The following is a 20,809-nucleotide window of genomic DNA, read 5'->3' on the forward strand; positions in this document are numbered from 1 at the left end:
GTTCTGTGACAGCTAAACACGAGCCACCTTGCCATTGCCATTCAACCTCTTGTTCTCCAGTTCACGACACAAAGGCCTGAACCTCAAGAGTGGCCCGTGTCAACTGGCTACTCCCAAAGCACCAAATCAGACAATCTGGCTGCTTTTTTAAAATCGCCTTGGGTTTTATCATCTAGATCATCAGAGGCATTTTAATACATATTTCAGCCATCTGCCATCACCCAAGTTTTTCCAGAGTCTTTGAGTAGCTATAGCATCCTTAGATGTTCGAGATTTTGAACAGTAAACTCTTATTTTCATATATGCTCAAGATTTTGAAAAAGAATTTCATATAGCATCCCATTTATACTATATTTATACAGCAGTCACTTTCCATTGTACATTGCAAGTTAATTTTATGCCTTCAAATTTTCAAGTTACCACCTAAAAAAACCAAAACAAACAACAAAATTCAAAGTGAGAAAAAGATATAATTTAATGATGTAGTCTAATCTACTGCATAATAAGCCAAGCAACTTTCACATAACTGTTAGTAGCAATGGATCCAATCAAGTGAGGCTGAAAGAAAAAGATACAGGCACTTCTAGAAAGTTTTTCTTAGAATTAGACAACTCCCTTCCAGGATCCATTACTATTATTTTTTTTTTACATGCCAAATTTTGCTGAAACTTGCTACTCTAAAGCAAGTTAACTGACAAAAAAATGACAGCTGCCATCCAGAAGAAGTAATGCGCAATCACTTCCTTAACCTTCTCACCTCTACTGCTGTTTTAGTAGCAGTAATTAAGTTGATCCACAGTATGCTTACCTTCCAAGTGTCGTCTTTGATGGTCTAGCATGACATCCTTCCGGTAGAACATCTTATTGCAGATTTCACATGCAAACTTCTTATCCCCATGCTTTTTCTTGTGTTTTGACAGATTACTGTTTGTAGAAAAGAATCTGAAACACATCTCACACTGGAATGTCTTGTCATCTGTAAGCAAGAGAAACCATACAGCTCTTTACAGATGAAAGCACGTTTTGTATGTTTGTGAGACAGGTAGTTCTTTTGTTAGAATTGAATTTTAACATACAAACTGTCATGACATGAACTGAGGAGGGAAATGCAAAAGCACCTGTTTCACTTCAAAATGTTTTTCAAAGGCAATAAATAAATGTGATCCTAACCTGAACACAGAATTTAGCATTGTAACTTCCTCACATGGGCTGTTTCCATTGTGATCTAGCATACACTGAAATTATGTTTGGAGTAGATTCTGTTGTTTCCAGTTTTAATGTTGGTAAAATCACTACACATTCAGCAACACAGCATCACATGAACTGCTATGTCTAAGCACCAGAAAACTTTGCTAGCACTGGCTCCTAATACCAGCCAGTACAGAATACTCCAGAAGAAAGTATAAAATCTTAAAAAGACACCGTTACATGACAAGCAGCCTATGGGGAATTTGCTTTGTATTCAGTAGTTGAAACTTCTCTTAGAGCACGAAAGCATAGTCCTGTAGATGGAATCTGCTGGTGCGGAAGCAATCACAAAGAATGAACAGTTCGGTGCCTTGAAGAGCAGAGCAAAAACTGCTGCTCCTTGTGGTCAACTGGGAGAGAAAATGAGCTGCTGCCCTTGAATAAACAGAATACTGAGGAGTTACTTGGCATCACTTGCCACTTGTCATAAGGTTGAAGTTTTATACATGCTGTACCTTCTGAAAGGAAATGAGAAAACCTACTTTGAATGGTGCTGTAAGAGGCAGAATTACCCAGGTGATTCTAGACTAAGAGTTCTCATGGATCCATAAAAATAACCAGGATATCATTTGCTAAGCATAAGACAGCATAAATAATAAGTAACCACAAGGGGTGGCTATAGGAGAAAAAGACAGGCTCTAGTGATACGAAGAAAAAAATCTGTAGAGACTATACTGGAAGTACACAGAAAGCGTGAGCACGCAGAAGAAAACTGTAATCCCAGAAAACTACAAACTATTGATAGTTCTGCCTCCCTTTCCAGATCCTCTGTTTCAGAGAAATGAAGTGAAACCTAGTTTCAGGAAAGAAAACTAAACAGAGAAGGTGACAGGGTATATGTGAACATACAAATGAAATACCAGTGAGGATATGAGACAGGTGCGCAGAAGATACTAAAAAAAGCAGTACATAGTAGACGTGTTGCTCTGCAGATTATTTGTTACACTTTTCTTATCACAAAAAGTTTTATTGAGGGAAGAGAAGCAGGTTGCTTGTTGTGATGATGACAACAATCTAAATTCCTGCTTCCCTTCTGTCATTCCTATGCTGAGATGTATTTGTGGACATCTCTCAAAGCGGAGCTGAGGTGCCAGAGGAATCTGAACAGTTAGCCAGTCTCACCTGTCCTGCAGTTGTGGAATTCCAACGCACTCTCTATCCGGAAGGCCTTTTCACACGTGGTGCACTTGTATCTGTACTCACTGTCAACCTGAGGATTGCAAACAGTAATTGTTTAAGCAGGGAAAAGCCAAGTCACATCTGACAGAGAAATTCTAAATCTCAACTACTTTTTCTGCTGTCTTTTCCATTTTTTTTTTTTTTCCTTCAACAGGATATTTAAATACTCACTGATGCAAAATTCTGATGATATATCATCCTGCCATGTTCCTACATCTAAGCTCGCTCTCTATACAAAAAGCAGACCATGCACCTGTGTGCATGTAACAGTCTTTCTGATAACCTCTCATCTAACACAGAGACAGAATTTTTGAGAAGCAAGATACGATCTTTCTCATTCTCCCGCTCCAGAACGGATGCCAGCAATCTGAGAGCTTAGCACCTTGATGTCAAGCAGCAAGGGAAATATTCACTGATAAGGCCCCACCACAGGCATGCTTAATATTTATATGGCAGTCACATTTGGAAGGCCCTCATGAACAGGAATGTTGCTGCTACTGTAAGCACTGTAGGTTTAAACAGGTATACACAGCCCTTAATGACACAGCCTTTACCCAAAGAGTTCACACATTAAATGACATTACAGGTGGGAATAAATGAAACAGGACAAGCGAACAAGACTGGAACAATCCTATTTAGTACCATAAACTGAAGTCAGACCTCACCTCTAGATCGTGCAGCTCCAGATAACTCCAGCTTGCCTTGCTGTAAATGATGCCCGAAAACAACTTTCTATAGAAATTCAGACACAAAAGAGGACTTGTGTGCTCAAAAGTGTGTCCACAATTTGCAAATTCATCAACTGTTCTAACAGAAGATATTACCTCTCCCTGCCAGTCTTGTCTCACTTGTTCACATGGATACGTGCTCAAATATAACGGACCCAAGCTCCCCAGCCAGCAGCTGGACGCTCACGGTACACTTTCACCTAATCTCAGAAAGAGCCCGCTAGTCATTTCCACTCACTTCATTCCTGCTGTGCTTGTATGAAACGTGCTGCTTCAAGCTCTCTTTACGGCTGAACAGCTTTGCACATTCCTCACATTTAAATAGTTTGTCACCTGAGGGGATCAATCAAGATAAAAAAAAAGAAGTCAGCAACTGATAATAATCAACTCCATGCACACAGGGGAAACAAAGCACAAGCAACTGCAAACAAACAGGCTAGTGATGAGAAGCTTTAGTAAATCAGGAGAACCAACTAGTGGACTTTAACCTTTTCCAACAATTTTGACAACAATTTTGCTTGGTTCCCCCACCCTTTTTTAGTGCTTATTTTTCACAGAATCCTTAGAAGTAGGTCACAGACCCCTGGAACTGCATCTCACAAGCTAAAAAGCACTCAGCTGACATTTACACAGCAATGTTACCCATGTGCCTGTGAAGGTGAGGGACAATACATATGCATATATTTAAGGAGAAGAACAGTTTTGGAAAAAACATCACATTCTCACTCCCATTTAAAACATGTATCTAAATTAAACTTATAAATACTCTAATTTCAACTTTCAAGTATTATCTTTTCATGCTCTGGTCTGCAAAACTAAAAGAGTTCCCTAGAGAGAGTTTAAAAAAAAGCACAAAAGAAGGAGGAGTTCTATTAAAATTATGTATCCCATTATCTAAGGATAGCCTAGCTCCTTTTCTCAAAGGTGGAACCACTAAGAGACAAAAATCAATATGCTCACGAGGCAAAAATCAAACCTACCATGAGAACGGATGTGCCTGCTGAGGTTGCTGCTGTTCTGGAAAATCTTACTGCAGATACTGCATTGATAGACTCGCTTGTGCTCCCCAAGTTGTTTTATAAGCTTGCGCCGTATACCATGTCTACCGGAGAGAATTATACTTCTTTTGATGGACATGGCGGCTTGATGAGCAAACCTTTTGGATTAGAGAAAGAAAGGCAGGGACTGAAAGGTATCCCACAGCTGGCAAAAGCTAGAGGAGTGTTATGCTCAGCTTCTGGCACGAAAGGCGGGGCTGGAGTTTCCTCATTGCCCAGGCACCCTCCTGGCCACCCCCTGGAAACAGCAGATTCAGAACGCGTGGCTAACTCCAAATTATCTTTGCCCAGCACAACAAGAAAAAAAGCAGCAGCCACCAACCTCAGAGATTCTCTTTGCAGACCCCTCAGAGGAATATAAAGGATGTGTTCTGCTTATCCTCTGAAAACATTAGCACTATTCCAGCTCAGAAAGATTAGCAGTTCGCATGCAAAAGGTGTATATATGAGAGCAGCAGGGTGCCAAGAAGTGGTACTGTTCTATTTCCCATCACAACCACCCCTTGGAATGCATTTTTAATGACTCTGTGTAGACCAAGGATTTCAATATATAGCCTTACCAGCTAATTTTGAGAAATCAAGTGCTTTATTATACAAAAAAGAATTCAAAAAGCTAATTTTACCAAGACAAAAAGACATAAAAGAGTCTAAATTAATCAAATTACATTTAAGAGTCTCCCTGAGGTTCTGTTATGCTAAAGTTTTCCCTCCCACTGCTCTAAATCTGAAATATCATATGAACAAATCAACATGAAGTCATTCAAGAGTTAAGATGACAAGTAAGACTGAATAATAACAGTTTGCATAATTTTTTAGCAAAAATCTCTTTGCCTGTTTTACCACCAGTATTCAACAGCAGTAATATTTCACCTTGTAGCTGCAGGAGGCTTTTGGAATCACACTGAATAGCAGCAGTAACATGATGTAAAATGAAATTCTCATGGTATGCTTCTAAATTCTGCCACAAATATCTCACCATCTGTGCACCATCCTCCAGTGCACAAGCCATCTTTGTGGCACTCAAAGTCAGATCTTACAGCAGCAGCATCACACAATTTTATGCTAACAAAAAAGAGCATCTGTGGGCTCAGAAGCTGAGCAGAGCTGTTACATGCTACATAATCTTAATTAAGCCTAAGAGGAAATTCTGCATCCCAGAGCACTTACTTTGTCACTGAACTGATGCTATTTGTGGTGCTAGGCATCTTTCCTAAAACCAGGTCCATAATCCTCTCTTCTGCATCTGAGGGCAGGGCTGTCTCTTCTGGTGGAACCTCAGTTACAATTTCAGCTACATTTTCCGCTGCAAACACACCACAAAAATAGTGTTAATTTGGATAGCTAGGAAGCCTCAAATGCAGGAATTTGCTTTTGTAATGAGATATGGCACTGAATGTACTATTTGTCCATGACAAATAACAGATTGCAAATAAGTAGGTAGCACTCACAAGATAAAGTGGCTGCTGAATGAGTAACATGTAGCCAACATCTCCTATAGAAATGTAATTTCTTACCTTTCCAACCTATTACTAACGGGTCAGTTGAATAGGCATCATGAAATTTCCTACTAGAACTTCCCTTAAAGGAAGGTAAGGCCCTGAAAAAGGCCCCTTTCAAGAATAAGCTTTAAGGTAGAGAGAGGAAGTTATCTCATTTTGAGAGGAAGGATGCTTCCTCTTCTGTTCCTTCTTGCCGAAAGCTAAGCAGGTCTCTCATAACCAGTATCGTATGTTTCTCTGGGCTTCTCTATTACTAAAACTGTCACAGGATAACACAGGTAATCCAAGTGTAGGTGCTGCAGTGTTTAGTGTAGACAAGGACCTCAGAGATAATTAACAAAGTTTGTAAATCATCTGCTTTAGTGATCTAACTAAAAATCTCCATCCTGCCTCTGTACTGTTTTTTAGGCCTTTCTGAGAAGGCATCAATACAGACACATGAGGGGATAGATGCTTAGCATTTTCTTAAATTCTGTTTTACCTTCAGAATCTTTCTCTTCAATAATGACAACAGGTGTTTCTACTTTAGTTGTTTTGGGCTTTCTTCCCCGCCTGGCCTTCCTCCTTGAGTCTGTACCAGCACTAGCTGCGTCACAAATCACTGGCTGATCCACAGGGAGAACCTCCGCTGCTTTCTCTGCAACAGCCTCATTTTGGCTGGTTTGGGGGGCACCCTTAGCTTGCTCCAGGTGACTCAGCAAATGCTCTGAGTGGACGGGAAAAAACAAGAGAGGAAGGAAGAAACAAACTGTCATGAAATACTCAAAATGATAGATCCAGCTGAAGCCTATCTATCAGGTCAACCTGACTTAGCAAAGACTTCAAATTATTTCAGAAGCAGTGACAATACCTTCTTAAATAGAAGCATGCAGTCTATTAAAGATGGAAACCATTACTCACAAGGACTGAAATTCTAAGAGATCTGTTACATATCACTGGAAAAAGGTTGTGCCCCCGATAATGGCTATGTTTTCCAAATGCCCAAGTTATTTAGCAGCCTGAATCCCCTTTTCAAAAATGATTCAGTCAGTCAGAGCTCTTAAATATTTTAAGTTCCTTTGAAAAATGCTTGAAATAGCTGCAAATGAAATGCAGGAGAAAAATTTATTTCATTACCTATACTAAATCAGTGCCACAAATACCAGACAGACAATACCACTAAATATAAGCTGACATCACTGATCTTATACACTGCTCATGCAGTTTGCCATCCCCGGTATTCCAAACATGCACATTATCTTCTGGACAACAGTTTCATTTCTTCTAGATTCAACATCACAGTTGTTTGCCCAGAGACTGACCACAGTCATATAAAAAATACTTCCTGATTTAGCTTCCCCGCTACACTTGTTTCTTAAAGGAACACAAAAATTAAAACATTTATCTCACTGGATCACGGATGGGGCATGGTTTCATGGTGTCCTGCTCTGGAAGACCAGAATTCTCCTGGTGCTTCTCAATACCCTCTCATGAATTTCTAGCACTTCTTACCTGTCAGCAGCTGAGGCTCCGGGAAAGCAGATGAACATACTTTACATGTCCACTGGCTGGACTCTGCTTCTGTGGCTCCACTGCCTTCTGGAGTGTTCACTAAAACACAAGAAGAAATACTGAAAAGCTCTGAAAATGAGAAGGTGGTAAATCTCTGTAGCTTCATTTATCTTGCAATAACTCTCCAGGTATCACAATTTATGATTTAAGCAGCAAGAGGCCCACAGTGCCAGCTGGGACCACTTGAGGATTTTCTAAACATGAACACTTGAAACATCAGAACAGACACTAAATGATGCCAGGAAAGAATATGAGTGCTCATGTAAAAGTCTTGAGGGTCCTTTTATCACTTTCTAAAGAACTGTGATTATCAAAGGCACAATAATATAAAGCAGTTTTTAGCACCTTTAAGACCAGGGTTACTAGTCCTCTTCTGGGTCTGCTGAGAACAGGAGAAGCCCCCTTGCTCTCTGTGAAGAGCACAGCAGAGTAAGAACATTTGGATTATTGGAAATCAGGCTGAGGACAATGAAAACCTGGTTTTGAGCAGTTTCATTAATTAGACACCCTCTGAAACCACCATATTAATGTTTTAATTAACACATCAGCTCATGCCAGGTAAAGAAAATAAAGAAGAAATTAGGGGGAAATGGAAAAATGAAAATAGGAAAATGGTTACTGTCTTACATCCTTGGATGACATGTCTGAATTTGTCGAGAGGACCTGATAAACCTGGACTGGTTCAGAGATTTTTTTGGTACATACAAAGCTCAATATTTCACAGCCTAGAAGACCACCCAGAGGAGGAAGATGACACTGAAACTAGGTTAAGTAAATGGCAGCACAGGAGATTCAAACTGTACCGCAGCTTCTGCCACAGACTGCCTGCACAATTGTTAGCAAGCCAGTTAATCTCTCTGCCTGAGGACCCTATCTGTAATAAGACGATAAACTTACTTCCTGCTTTTCATTGTTATCTCTTAAACCAAAATGAAAGATTCTCCGAGACAGAGGTTGTTGCCTGCTACAACTTACATTCAGTGTTCGGTACTACAGAGGTGTGTGGTAAATAAATGCCTAGACAATTCAGTAACAGAAATTCCTTCTTCACAAGCTACATAAAAAAGTTCTTAATTTGAGAGCTCTATCCGGGAGGCCAAAACCAGCAAACCTAAATCCCAAGATTCTGCATAATGTTAAAAAAACCAGTCAGACTGGTAAGCAACATAAGCAACACGTAAGCTACTGTATATGTCTCACGAAGTTGCAGACTAGTAAAACTGAAAAAGCACTATGTGCAAAACTGAAGTCTGTCTTGCGAAATTGTCCCTTGTTCTGCACTTCCCTTGTTCCTGAGCTGCCTCAAGAAGTAAACCTATAAACCCTGGTTGTGCACTGGTCTGCCAAGAAGAGTTAGGCCCTGTTTAGGTTCCCACTCCTTCAGGCTTCCAGGGTGGCTGCAGGGCAACCCAGTTTACTTGGAAATACAGATCTCTCAATTGACAACAGCTTTGTATAATTTGAGGCAAACAGCCATAATCAAAAGAGGCATATTTGGTTTTTGGAACACCAAAACAATACATTAGTGGGAACACTTTAGGGTTCCCAAAGTATAATAGGCAGCGTTTTGTTTCTGTTGAAGTTGGACTTTCACACAGTAGGATGAAGGATGTAGGAGGGGTTGTTAAAATTCTTCGTATTTTTATCCCCCTGGAAAAATCAAAGATCTCAAACTGCAAGACAACTTCCCAGTCAGTGTGACACTTTAGCTGTGGCAATATCCAAGTTAAACAAATGGATCTTCTGATTAATTGCTCTGCAAACATCTGCAGCTACTCTCTTCCTCCTGACTACTTTTAGTATTAGTAAGCAAAATTTAGCAAAGTAACTTTTTCAAAGAACAGACCCAGAATGGTTTTCTCTTGATCCTGATCTTCATACTACATACTCCAAGTTTCCTTTTAGATATGGCAATTATTGTTCAGTGGGCTCTTGATTTCATTGTTACACTTATCAGAAATTACAGGGTGGGGGGCATTGCTTCATAATTGACCTTGGGGACAAAGCTCCTATGACATCACTAGTTATTTCCTGAGTCATATGTTTCTTGTCAAGATCACCTGTATTGCTTATTAAGTTTATCTAAATTTGAGTTCCTGTAATCAAGTACAGTCTGAACTCTAATAGGCTGCTGGTATTACTGTAATTTGGAGACAGCCAATGTTCTTGTCATTTCCAAACAGCACTGTTCTCACTCTCACTCACAGACTCATATTTTCTTCTAGAACCTGATAATTTGAACTACTAGATTTTGCAAAGAGTCCAAAGATTTTCTTCAAAATTGCCCCCACCTCAACCCTAATTACCTCCAAAGTCAGAAGCAGTTGTGCTTTTCATGAAAATCATCCGCCTAAACGTTTATCGGCCCCTCTGTCTTTTTTCAAACTGCATATGTATTTTAAGCACCATGCTCATGAAAATAAAAATCCTCTCTAAGTTAGTATTTGCTGAAAGTTATATAACTATAGTATCCACATAGAAGTGGTAAACCTAACAGCTCTTTAGATCCACATCTGTTCTCTATCTCCCTTAAAAATAATGTAATTTTGCATACTTGCTGGATCAGCTGCTGGTATGTTGGATTTCTTCATTTTTTTATGGGGGAAGACAGCAGACGAGGGTTTTGAAGAGATTTTGTTCCCCTCTTTATCAGATTCCATTACTACCAAGCACACATCTGTGAAGAGTAAAAACAGTTCTTTTACTTTCCAGACCCTTTCATTCTCTTGTAGGACATTCTTATGCCTGCATCTCATACAATGTGCCTTTTGTATTCTGGAGTGTATAGTGAATGTGCTGAAAAGAGAAAGCAGGACATACCTAAACAATATTCTTAAATACCCATATGCACACAAAAATACATCAACAGGTAAAACTGAAGATGAAAAAGATGAAACCTCTCAGTTAATACCAAATGGAAACATCTTAGAATTCAGAAACCTGTTAACCACAACGATTCAGCTGTAGCACTTAAGACTCTGTTTACCATCAAGATCAGCCATAAAGCATGCTGATGGCAATGGCCTCTCCCCAAGCCATTTGTCACCCCAAATTATACACAGCGTAGCAGTAATACCGTTTGAGGACTACTCCAAACTTAAGAGCAGAAATAAAGTGCCCTTGCAATGCTAAATGATGATGCCTTTTCACTGCAGAAATGCAAACGCAGAAAAGAGGAACGAAAGACTTCTGGCAATTCTAATTCAGATTCTAAAAAATCTGCTGCCTAGCTTTGCCAATGCACAAGCAAATATGTGGAATGGCAGTTCATTCTTGAGCTTATCTTATTCTAGTAGGTCCCTTGTAAGGCTGCATAAGATAAATGTAATTTTTTATAACTGTATATTAGTTCTGAGCCAAATGGAAACATTTTCACTTCAACTGAAACAGAATGGCTTCTTTCGCAAACCTGCATATACATTTAGACTTACACTGATACTTGTGTTCCTTGGCTCTTCTACCCAGGAACGTTTTTGATGCAACCACCAGTTCTTTAGTTAAGAACCATTTATCCAGTTTGTTCACTATGAAGAGGATGAAACAACTAGGCCATCCATTTCCAAAAACTCAGATCTATCACGATGAAGAATCTACGCCTTCTTCTTGCAGGGCAACCATGTGTGCAGCTTAGCCTGACTCTAAAGGCTAACAAATTCAGAGTCAGAGCCTATTTGATAAAAAGCACTGTCAACTGTAACTGTAGGGGACTATCAGTCCCTACCAGGACTGGGCCCTTAGGAAGGAAAAAAGGCCCCCACACATACCATTGGCAACACTAGTGACCTGCTTCAGCATTGGCTTTTCCATTTTTTTGGCGTAAAAAGCTGCATACCACACTCGCAGCTCAGTTCCTGGTGGGATGTCCCGGGAGGTGGTGAAGTAAATATCATTGTCCTGCTGGAAGGCAGTTAAGTTTTGATGCTCATATTCAGTGGCTGGTCGCACCATCATCATCCAGTTGCAATCATCTTCATTTGAGGTGTCAAAATACACCACAGGCCCATCTTTCTGGAACACCTGCCAAGCAAAATATGCATATAATAAAACCCTAAGAAAATATTAAAAGTTAAGAAGAATTTTTACTTTCTGCTTTGGCAATGGCTTCCATTCAGTGTACAGCAGAGACAAAGCAAACCTCAACACTAGCATTAAGCATGTTTCATGTTATCAGTCACATCTTCAGATGAATAAGTCTGAGACAACCAGGGGCAGGATCAAAACAAAATGAACTTCCATCCTAAGGATTCTTGCTATAGCCACCAGTTACTCACAAAATTTGAATGACTGAATACAGGAGAATGGAGTGGAATCCCAACAGCACACTGTGAAACACTCATTAGCCCAAGCCACATTTCTAAATCTCTGAATGAAGTATTACTGAAAATGTAAGACTGAACTCACTTATTAGTGTAGCATTTTTCCTACCAAAACTTGTGAAGAGAAGAATAAAACAAATGCAAGACAGAAAAAAAAAACCCAAACATTTATTCTGCATGTTCCATAAACCTAATGCATATGTCATTCATTAAGCAAATACAATCAAATTGAAAAGACTCATTAAAACAACTGAAACGAACTGCTGTAGTCACAGCCCCTCTTGTATCATCATACACAGAAGGTGAAAGACCAGCAGTTTTGCCCATTGCATCCCAGCCCTATCTCCTATAATGATGCTGACTTCAAACATGTAGAACGAGCCTTTAGTTTGGTTCTTCTGTATCTTGCCCAGAGAATGCTTGTTTAGGTAGTCAGTTATAGGGCTTGCCTCAAAGATGTCCCAAATAACCCCCCCTACACATATTTTTTTCCATAGTGGTAGATAGCATGAAACCATCATGGGTAAAACTAACTCCATTATTGCTTTTCATGTGGCATGTCTTACCTTCAGGGGAAAAAATGATTCTTTTTCCAGCTTTGCAACTCTCCTGGATTCAAACGGGCCAAACTGGGTACGTTTCACTAGCTGCGTCAGAGCAAACACTCCTTCAGTCCCATCTTCCAGTTGCCTTATCTCCAAATTAGAAGGCAGAGATGATCTAAGAATTGAAGAGAGAATTGAGAAAAAAAACAACTTCACATGGGACAAAACTGCAGAAATCCACTGGAGAAATAAATGCTGACTTCTTTCTTCTATCTCCGGTGATAGTAAACTTTTTTTTCTGACTTCTATGAGGATTTATAAATAAACAGAGAACAACTACAAGCAGTGGAGGAGGGCAGAGTCAGGGATTACTTGAGAGCTGAACTCTTACAAGTCCAAGGACCCAAGAGGCTGCACCTGAGGGTGCCGACACAGTATTCCAATACCACAATGAGACTATTCTCTATCATCTTCGAAATATCATGGGCATCTGGGGAGGTGTCTGATGACTGAAGAAAGACAAATATTGCACCCACCTTCAAAAAAGCTCAAAAGGATGATACAAGGAACTACAGGCTGGTCAGCCTTACTTCAGTCCCTGGGAAAGCCATGGAACAAGACCTTTTGGGGAGCATTTAAGAGCATATAAGGAGAAGGCTACTTGGAGACAACCACCACAGATTGACTAAGAGCAACTCATGTCTGACAAATGTTTGCCTTCCAGGATAAAATGACCAGGTTTGTGGATGACAGAAGAGCAGTGGATGTAATTTCCCTTGACTTTAGCAAGGTCCTCAATACAGTCTGATGACATTCTTGTATCCAAGTTGGGATGTTATGGTCTGGATGGGTACACAACTAGTGAAGTAAATAACCCCTACCTGGATGTCAGTAACAACTGGGCTGCAGCAGAAGTCTGTGCTGGTATCTGTCCTGTTTAACACCTTTATCAACAATCTAGAAACGGCAATGGAGTGCACTCTCATCCAGTTTGCAGATTACACTGACAGGCACAGTCAATACATCTGAGGGTAGGATTGCCATCCAGAGGGGCCTGGATAGCCTGGAGAGGTACACCAACAGGGATCATATGAAATTCCAAGGACAAATGCAAAGATCTGCACTTGAGAAGGAAGAAGCCCTGGTGATGGTACTGGCTGAGGGAAAGAACCTAGGGGTGGTGGTAGGTAGCAGGCTGGACATGAGGCCATAGCTTGTCCCAGCAGCAGAGGGCCAAACGCATCCCGAATGGTATGAATGGGAGCAGCCAGACTGAGGCAAGTGACTGTCCCCCTCTGCTCTGCACTTGCTGGATCCTATCTACCTGTTACCTCCTGTTTTGGGCCCCCGATATGGGAAAAAACTACAAACTGGAGCAAGCTTAGGGAAGGACCACCAGGATGGTCAGGAGTCTGAGAGAAGTCACCCTGTGAGGAGTGGCTGGGGAAGCAGGGGCTTGATCAGCTTGGGGAAGAGATGGCTGTGGCGTCCCAAACAGCCACCCCTGCACACCCATGGGGACATCGCTGAGACCAAGAAGTCGGGCTTTTCTGAGGGGCGCATGGCAAGCGTAGAAGAGACAATACACATAAAAATGAAAAACAAGCAGTTCAGCCTGGATATTGGTTCTGACTGGAATATCCTGAGACCTCTTCCAAAATGAATTATCCTATGACTTTATAGAACTTTGGTTTTAGTCATGCTTATTTTAAAAAATAAGCTATATTCCTCCCCAAATTTTAAAACCTTACATACTTAATGCAGAACACAGCCCTTAAGATGAAAGCCCCTTCTGTCTTCTAGCCCTCTTATTGCAAACATTAATCACAAGTGCTTTTGTGCTCCCTACCTCTCTCATTTACCAAACAAGCTTCTGAGAAGAACTACATACAGTAAATATTGTTACTACATATAATCACAGAGAACATCTTCCAAAACAATTGCAACCACCATATTGGTTTTGCAGACACCAAATGCAACCCTGTGTTTTCAGCTCTGTGCTAACAGATGAAAAGCTAAAAATAACCAGACAGGCTACTGACTACTCTATAGAAGTTGACACTGGCAGATCCATTTTTCTGTCTAGAAAATGAAGAGAAATACAAAAAGATTGAAATCTTAGTGATAAGCAAAAAACGGAAAAATACTTTCAGTTTTAATAACAGAATATGCAATGTTAGAGGCAGTGAAATTCAGCAAATGCTTCTTAACAGTTCTTTTCTAACCATAAGGCATCCAGTTTATCTTTTCAGTAGGACTGAGGAAACAATGATCATGTATGTGGTCAAGCAACTAGGCTGATTTTAAGAGATTCATATCCAGTTTGTGGTTGAACTTGCTCTCAACCTCAGGCAACTCACTCTCTCAGCTACTGTTTGCCAGATGTAAAACAAAGGCCACAATCATATTTCATCTTTCTCTTTCTTATCTTACTTGTTTTCAGCTGTAAACTCTTCAGGAAAATAAATAGAGTTTTCTATAACACGGCCATTTTTAAACTCTGCTTTCAAATCCACTACTGGCAGCCAACATTTCCACTAAGGAACACTTAGCATCTGCATGCCAAAACAGGCTGAAAACCAGTGCATGCACCATATTTGCCAATGTTCACAGCTGGAACATCTGGACACTATGGTAACTGTCCACCATACAAGCATTAAATTGCAAGGCAAAAAAAAAAAAAAAAAGAAAAAAGAAAAAAGGTAAGAAATATAGTTTAACTTGTCATTGAATCTGCTTAGTGCAGGCTTAGAGACTTTGCACTGCACAGTTTCCATGTTTAAGTACGGCACCTCTATCACCGTTTTCTATTACTCCTACAGGCATTTTGAAATGACCCTCAAGAACAAAGCGCCCCTAGTGTCAGGACTGTTAAGACAGCAGTTCACACTAGCACTGGCTGCAGAAGATCACCCACAGTGGGTTTCCAGGCACAGGATGGCAGTGCCTGGCAAAGCTGCAGGGAAGGCCCAGAAGAACGGCCAGGGGCTGTGCACACGTGCAGTCAATGTGCACCATGGGACATCAAGAGCATCCTGCCAGGCACAGAGGGGTCACAGCACTGCGCAACAGACCCTGCACATTCAATATTTATTACAAAATGATCCTGGGAAAATGAAGTGTGGCCTACATAGCCAGCACGTGTCAGACTTGCTCCTCACGCCTGTGTTTTCTGTCCATGACTTCCCAAGAAATACAGAAGCCCTAAGCACATTATGTAATACATGAAGCCATTTTAACCCTCTTTCTGGATTTGTATTGTATCTTCACAATAGTTGTTTCTTTTGCTTAGCCTTATATTTCACATCTTAATATGAATTTTGCTGACAATGCCCAGTTGCCTTTATCTGTAAAAATCACTATTCGGTGTTGTTTTCTCCTAACTAGATTTAGTCTATTAGTTTCTTTTGGCAAACATGAATGTTTCTGCTGTGCTGTCACAGATTTTCCAACAGGAGCATTATCCCTAATAATTCATAAAGATTCACAATAATGAGAACAACTTGTTTTGCTTCTCTGTGGAGGAACTTCAGAGTTTACACAAAGAAGGAGGACACAGTGATTCATACAAATGAGAAATCCATATACACTTCTCTGAAACTAATATGGTATACCTGAGGCAGGGAAAAAGTTGCAGGTACTCAACAAAGACAGAAGTCATCACCCCACTTGGCATTATGTGACTTTTTTTTCCAGAAATCTCAGTGAAGAAGTTATCTTTTGGCTTCGACTCAGTAGAGCACTTAAGTGTGTGCATCAATTTTTCTATTTAATCAAGGCCATGCGTCTTCCATAGATTGGGACTTCACTTTTCAGCTGTCAGTTTGACACCCATTAAACACCAAACATACTTTAAAGAACTAACATGAGTGTTGTGTTAATCAGAAGTAACACTAATGTTCCTTACCTTGCCCTGCTCAATACGAAGGAATCTTTGACTGTCACCACTGGGCCCAGCTCAGGACACTCTGAGTCATGGTACTGCCCACAGTCCTCGCACCCTGCAAGGAAGCAGACAGCATACAGAAAGGCTGATGAAAAACACTTTTGTAAGACAGCTGCCTTCTTCTTTCAAGAGCCAAATACAAAACCTAGCACCAGGCAAAAGACATGCATATGAAGGCAGAGGTTTATCTATATTGCTTAAAAGAACATGTGTAATTGAACATCAAGTTGATAGCTGGCACCTGTCTAGGTGAGATAACACACTATGATCAGTGGAATCAGAAGACAATTTTTTAGATTTTCTCTCAAATGAAAATAATTGCCTTACATTCACAGTAAACATTTTGCCTAAAGATGGCATTAATCTCCAGATGAAGTGTCATAACATGTAGCAGCTAAACAAAACATTACTACCTTCAGTAGAACCCAGGTTTTTAGAAACAGCTTGGCTAGCGTGGTCTTTTTAGCAACAGGAGGCATACACCCAGTAGCAGAACTGGCATGGGGCCTCCGCAGGGCACGAGCAGGCAGTGGGAGCCAAGCTCTGCCTGGAGCAGCACCTGGCCTGCTCGTGCTCCTCACCCACTGTGCTGGGCCAGATGCCTCCAAGATACCTTCTGGTGCCTTTCCAAACAAGTCAGCTGGCTGCGTAATATACTTTGGCCACTTCTTAATTCACTGCCAGCTTACCTAAATTAACTTCTAGTTTAAGTGGCTGTAAATTACCCATAACTGCATGATTCCTAAGAAACAATTTTCAGACCAGGACAATTTGAGGCTATTTTAAATAAGCCAATTTAACAGAATTTCAAATGCACATACATTGCCTCACTGTGAAAAATAGCTGTCAAACTGCCCTGCCTGGTCAGTTGCTGACGCAGCTCAAGAAGATATCATTGCACAGATGTTATATTCCTATAGTGCAATTTCCATCTGAGCACTGTGATCACAAGGACAAGTCAGGTAACTCCAGTAAGGATGCAAAGTAGAGGGTGGTTACATCTTGTCTGGCAAGAGAACAAGACAAACCCCATGTCATTCCAGGGTATGTCCCCCTAGTAAAGCTACTCTGTACTCCTAACCGGAAAACTCTCCCTCTCAGTATTTGTCCCAGCGAACTAACAAAAGGACTTCTTCCAAGATGTGGAAAAGGGAACCCAAAATACAGTAACAGAGATCCACGTTGTTTTTTCTTCTGGCAACAAAACCAGCTTAGCAGTGAAAATCTACATACATCTGACAAACGGCAGTACCAGCTCATGCAGCCCCCAAGCCTGGCCCTGCTTCCTGTACAGCTGCTTGTGCTGCCTCCTGGTGAACCAAGGAACAAAACAACCAGCTCTTCCCACCAGTTTATTTTTCAGCTGAATGAATTTCCCAGTCCACTTTGCTGTAAATCACCAGACAGCTGTATCAGAGGAAAGGATCAGCAGGCAAATGCTATCCACATAGACCACCATCAAATCTAAGCCTATATGCAAATGGCCTCCCCCATCCTGTGCTGTTTACCATACCACCCCCCTTAGGTGTGCCCGTAGCTCACACTGTGCTTAGTATTACTGAAATAATCTGGGCTAAATACAAATTTCTAAAAGCACAGAGAGTGGAGCCACAGAGGAATGTGTAAACCATACTGCTGAAAAGAACTGGATTATCATCCACAAAGAGCTGTCATAACCAACAGGGACAGTAAGGAACAGCCAGAGTGACAGCTTCTTAAATAGGTTTTGCTGTCAAAGAAAATAAAGCCCTTAGTCATTTCTCTTATCTTTCAACTGCACCTTGGCACTCCCCACTTCAGCCACTGCACAGGTTCAACAAGATGCAGACAGCATTGTCCAAAACTGCATGCAGGAATAAGCTACACATTTCTCTCACTCCTTTGAAGATGAATGACCAAAGCAGAGAGAATATGACACTGACATTGCGTAGCATGTCTCCCAAAATCTAAGAGATGCCTTACAGCAGACATTCCCTAAGTCTGTTACACTCACCCTATGTGACACTTCCAAGAGACTTCAGCCACAGGAGAAATATAAAATTACTCATGAGGATAAATGGTAAAATACCCTGGGGGGAGTATATGCACAGACTTCTATAAACATTATTCCAAAACTCTCTGTCTACAAAATCCGTAGTCAATGATGTTTACTATGGAAGCGCACAGTATCACTTATTAAAAAATCACTTTTTCAGAAAATAAGCCATCCACATATCCCATGGTAAAAACTTAAAGAGGGCATAAGACAGCCTTCACTGGAAGGGGGAAGATAGCATTGTGCAACATCTTCTATCTGTGCAGTTAGGGAATGGTGTCACATCTCAGTCCTTGTTGCTATTCACCAGGGTCTTTTTATGAAGGGGAAGAAAAGGTAACTTCACCACCAATATCTGCAACTCAATAAAAATGCCTACTGAGTCACTACTATTTTTTAAGGAAACCTGGTGAATCTGTGGTGGAAGGAAAAGTGCAACTTTCTTTCTGATGTAGTTGTCATAAGGTTAATGCGCAGCTGTGGAGCCAGCAAGGGTAAAACACTGCGGATCCATACCACTGAAGACATATGCTCCACTCTGCTCTTCCCAGATCAGATCCACAATATCTAGGCCCCCTCTGCTCATACAAGTAGATAAGCTGACTCTACATCTCCTTTACATCTTTTTTTTTCCACTGTAACACCAGATCCTGCATGTCCAGGCTGGCGACAAAGGAGAGGCTGCAGGGCTAGCATGCCACTGAGAAAAAAGCCTACTAGCCAAGCTACATCAAGCATGGGATGCTGCCCACCAAACTCCATGGTCACACCACCGCTGCAGCCTCTCTTCACACACCATGACCTCATGAGTCCAGATCCCAGGTCATGGAGCCCAGTCTAGCACACAGGGTTACACAGCAGAATGTGGAACACAAGAGAAGCTGCATGAGGCACAGGCCCAGCAGCAGGGGCACAAGAACACAAGCCACGAGTGAGACTTGTCAGGGCAGTCGGTGCATCTCAAACGGGGCTTGTCCAGAAAGAATAACGAGGCTGCACCCTCCCCCTGTGGAAATGCAGATCTTCAACTTAGGCTAGAGGTCAGAGTTCTCCAGAGACACCCCTGGTTGCTAAAGCTGGCGGTGTAAACAAAGAGCTTAGACTCATGTTAGGCCTTCAACCTCACTTCTCCCATTTAAAAGCTGTTCTGCTAACTCACATTCAGAGGTCTCTTTGTATGTTTGCCAGCAAAACCAGGAGAATGTGTATGCTTAAAATGAGCAACCTTCTCTCTACTCCTCCATAAGCTGTTTGAGCTTCCTTTACATAAATACTTTTCGAAATAAAAACTGTTTTACTCTTTAATTGCAAACACTCTGAGTAGACAGTCACATCATGAGAAGCAGGTCATTTTCCTTTCTAATACTTACAAATAAACACAAGCTCATCACTGCTGTCTTCAGCCATTTTTTAAACCTGCCAAAATACAAAAGATGAAGTTAGTTCTGAATGACTTTTGCTTTCCATATTATTGAAACATCACTTTACGGAGTAAGGATGCTGACTGACCCAGAGCATACCCAAACACATTGCCCCAGCACAAGTATCAGTGGAAAGTTAAAGAAATTAAAGTTCCTAAAAATCCCCCAGTGACTGCTGTATCATGTGTTGCTGAAGTCACTACCGAGAAGCCCAAAGGTCTGCATGTTCACAGGCATTTCTCCCTGAGGCAATGCTCTTTCAGACCATTCTCCTTCCCTCCTCTCATCACCTCCAGCCATTCCTGTGTGTCCCTCAACCCCTGCTATAAGCTCCTCTGGAGCCTCAGAACACTCAGGGACAGATGACTGACCTAGGTCAGCAACCACTGCAAAAACAAAGCCCATCTGATTTGGTGCAACATTTTGTTGAAGAACAGGTTAAAAAATTATCTCTGAAGGGTGGATTACTTATTTAATTAACACAATAATCTTAAGAACCTAAAAACTACAGATACAAAGATTTGTTCCAAAGGCAAAGTATACTCTAGTCATGAGCATCAGAAAACTGTCACTGATCTTCCATAAAACAGTAACCAATTTGCTTTCACCCATAAAATAAGGATAATCTATATTCACTTTTATAGATCAGTTTTGGCAGTATATGTTAAAAACTTGCATAAACACTATTGCTCTCCAATGATGCCTAGACTGGGGGTGTCAAACTCATTTCCACCGGGGGCCAAACGTGATTCTAGGCCTGTATAAACCCATTTATTTATAAATATAAATATAAATATAAATATAAATATAAATATAAATATAAATATAAATATAAATATAAATATAAATATAAATATTTATACAGGCCTAGAATCACGTTTGGCCCTTTGAAGGCAACCGCGAGGCTGATGCAGCCCCCAGTGAAAATGAGTTTGACACCCTTGGACTAGATAATTTGAATTATGGTTGGCAAGCAATCTGTAATTATGTATGGCTAAGATCATGACACAAGCAGAATCCAGAAGATAGTCTTCCCTTTTCTAACCATGAAAAAGCTCTCCCCCCTTCAGTTTTTCCAATGCCCCAGTGAGAGGCAAAGCAACACAAAGATCGTGACCCAAGACTAAGAGAGAATTAGGTTGCAGAAACAGAAAGTACATTGGTCAAGAAGAAAACAGAGAGGATTAAGAGGCTATACCTGTGAGAGGGAATAGGACAGGAGGAAACACAAATGAAGACACACTAAGCTAGCAGAGCCCTGTTTGAAAAAAGATAAAGCATTT

At 40.9% G+C, this 20,809-nt stretch overlaps 1 protein-coding gene across 6 annotated transcripts in view; it reads right to left on the minus strand.

Annotated features, from left to right (window-relative positions):
* PRDM15 (PR/SET domain 15) overlaps positions 1 to 20,809 on the minus strand; it is a 40,195-nt gene that overhangs the window by 14,809 nt on the left and 4,577 nt on the right. For 5 of the 6 annotated variants that reach the window (XM_065068586.1, XM_065068595.1, XM_065068568.1 and 2 more), the window contains exons 2-13: positions 19,476 to 19,521; positions 16,032 to 16,125; positions 12,146 to 12,299; positions 11,028 to 11,280; positions 9,818 to 9,940; positions 7,204 to 7,302; positions 6,194 to 6,418; positions 5,381 to 5,516; positions 4,136 to 4,311; positions 3,394 to 3,488; positions 2,371 to 2,458; positions 809 to 976 (exon numbers count right to left, since the gene is read on the minus strand). In XM_065068586.1, the coding sequence (XP_064924658.1) occupies positions 809 to 976; positions 2,371 to 2,458; positions 3,394 to 3,488; positions 4,136 to 4,311; positions 5,381 to 5,516; positions 6,194 to 6,418; positions 7,204 to 7,302; positions 9,818 to 9,940; positions 11,028 to 11,280; positions 12,146 to 12,299; positions 16,032 to 16,125; positions 19,476 to 19,512 (1,648 nt within the window). In that variant the 5' untranslated portion in view covers positions 19,513 to 19,521. Of the gene's footprint in view, positions 1 to 808; positions 977 to 2,370; positions 2,459 to 3,393; positions 3,489 to 4,135; positions 4,312 to 5,380; positions 5,517 to 6,193; positions 6,419 to 7,203; positions 7,303 to 9,817; positions 9,941 to 11,027; positions 11,281 to 12,145; positions 12,300 to 16,031; positions 16,126 to 19,475; positions 19,522 to 20,809 lie in introns of those variants that run through there. The other variant, XM_065068604.1, reaches the window with a different exon arrangement.

Source organism: Columba livia, chromosome 1 (genome assembly GCF_036013475.1).
Source record: "Columba livia isolate bColLiv1 breed racing homer chromosome 1, bColLiv1.pat.W.v2, whole genome shotgun sequence".
NCBI classification, from domain to species: domain Eukaryota; kingdom Metazoa; phylum Chordata; class Aves; order Columbiformes; family Columbidae; genus Columba; species Columba livia.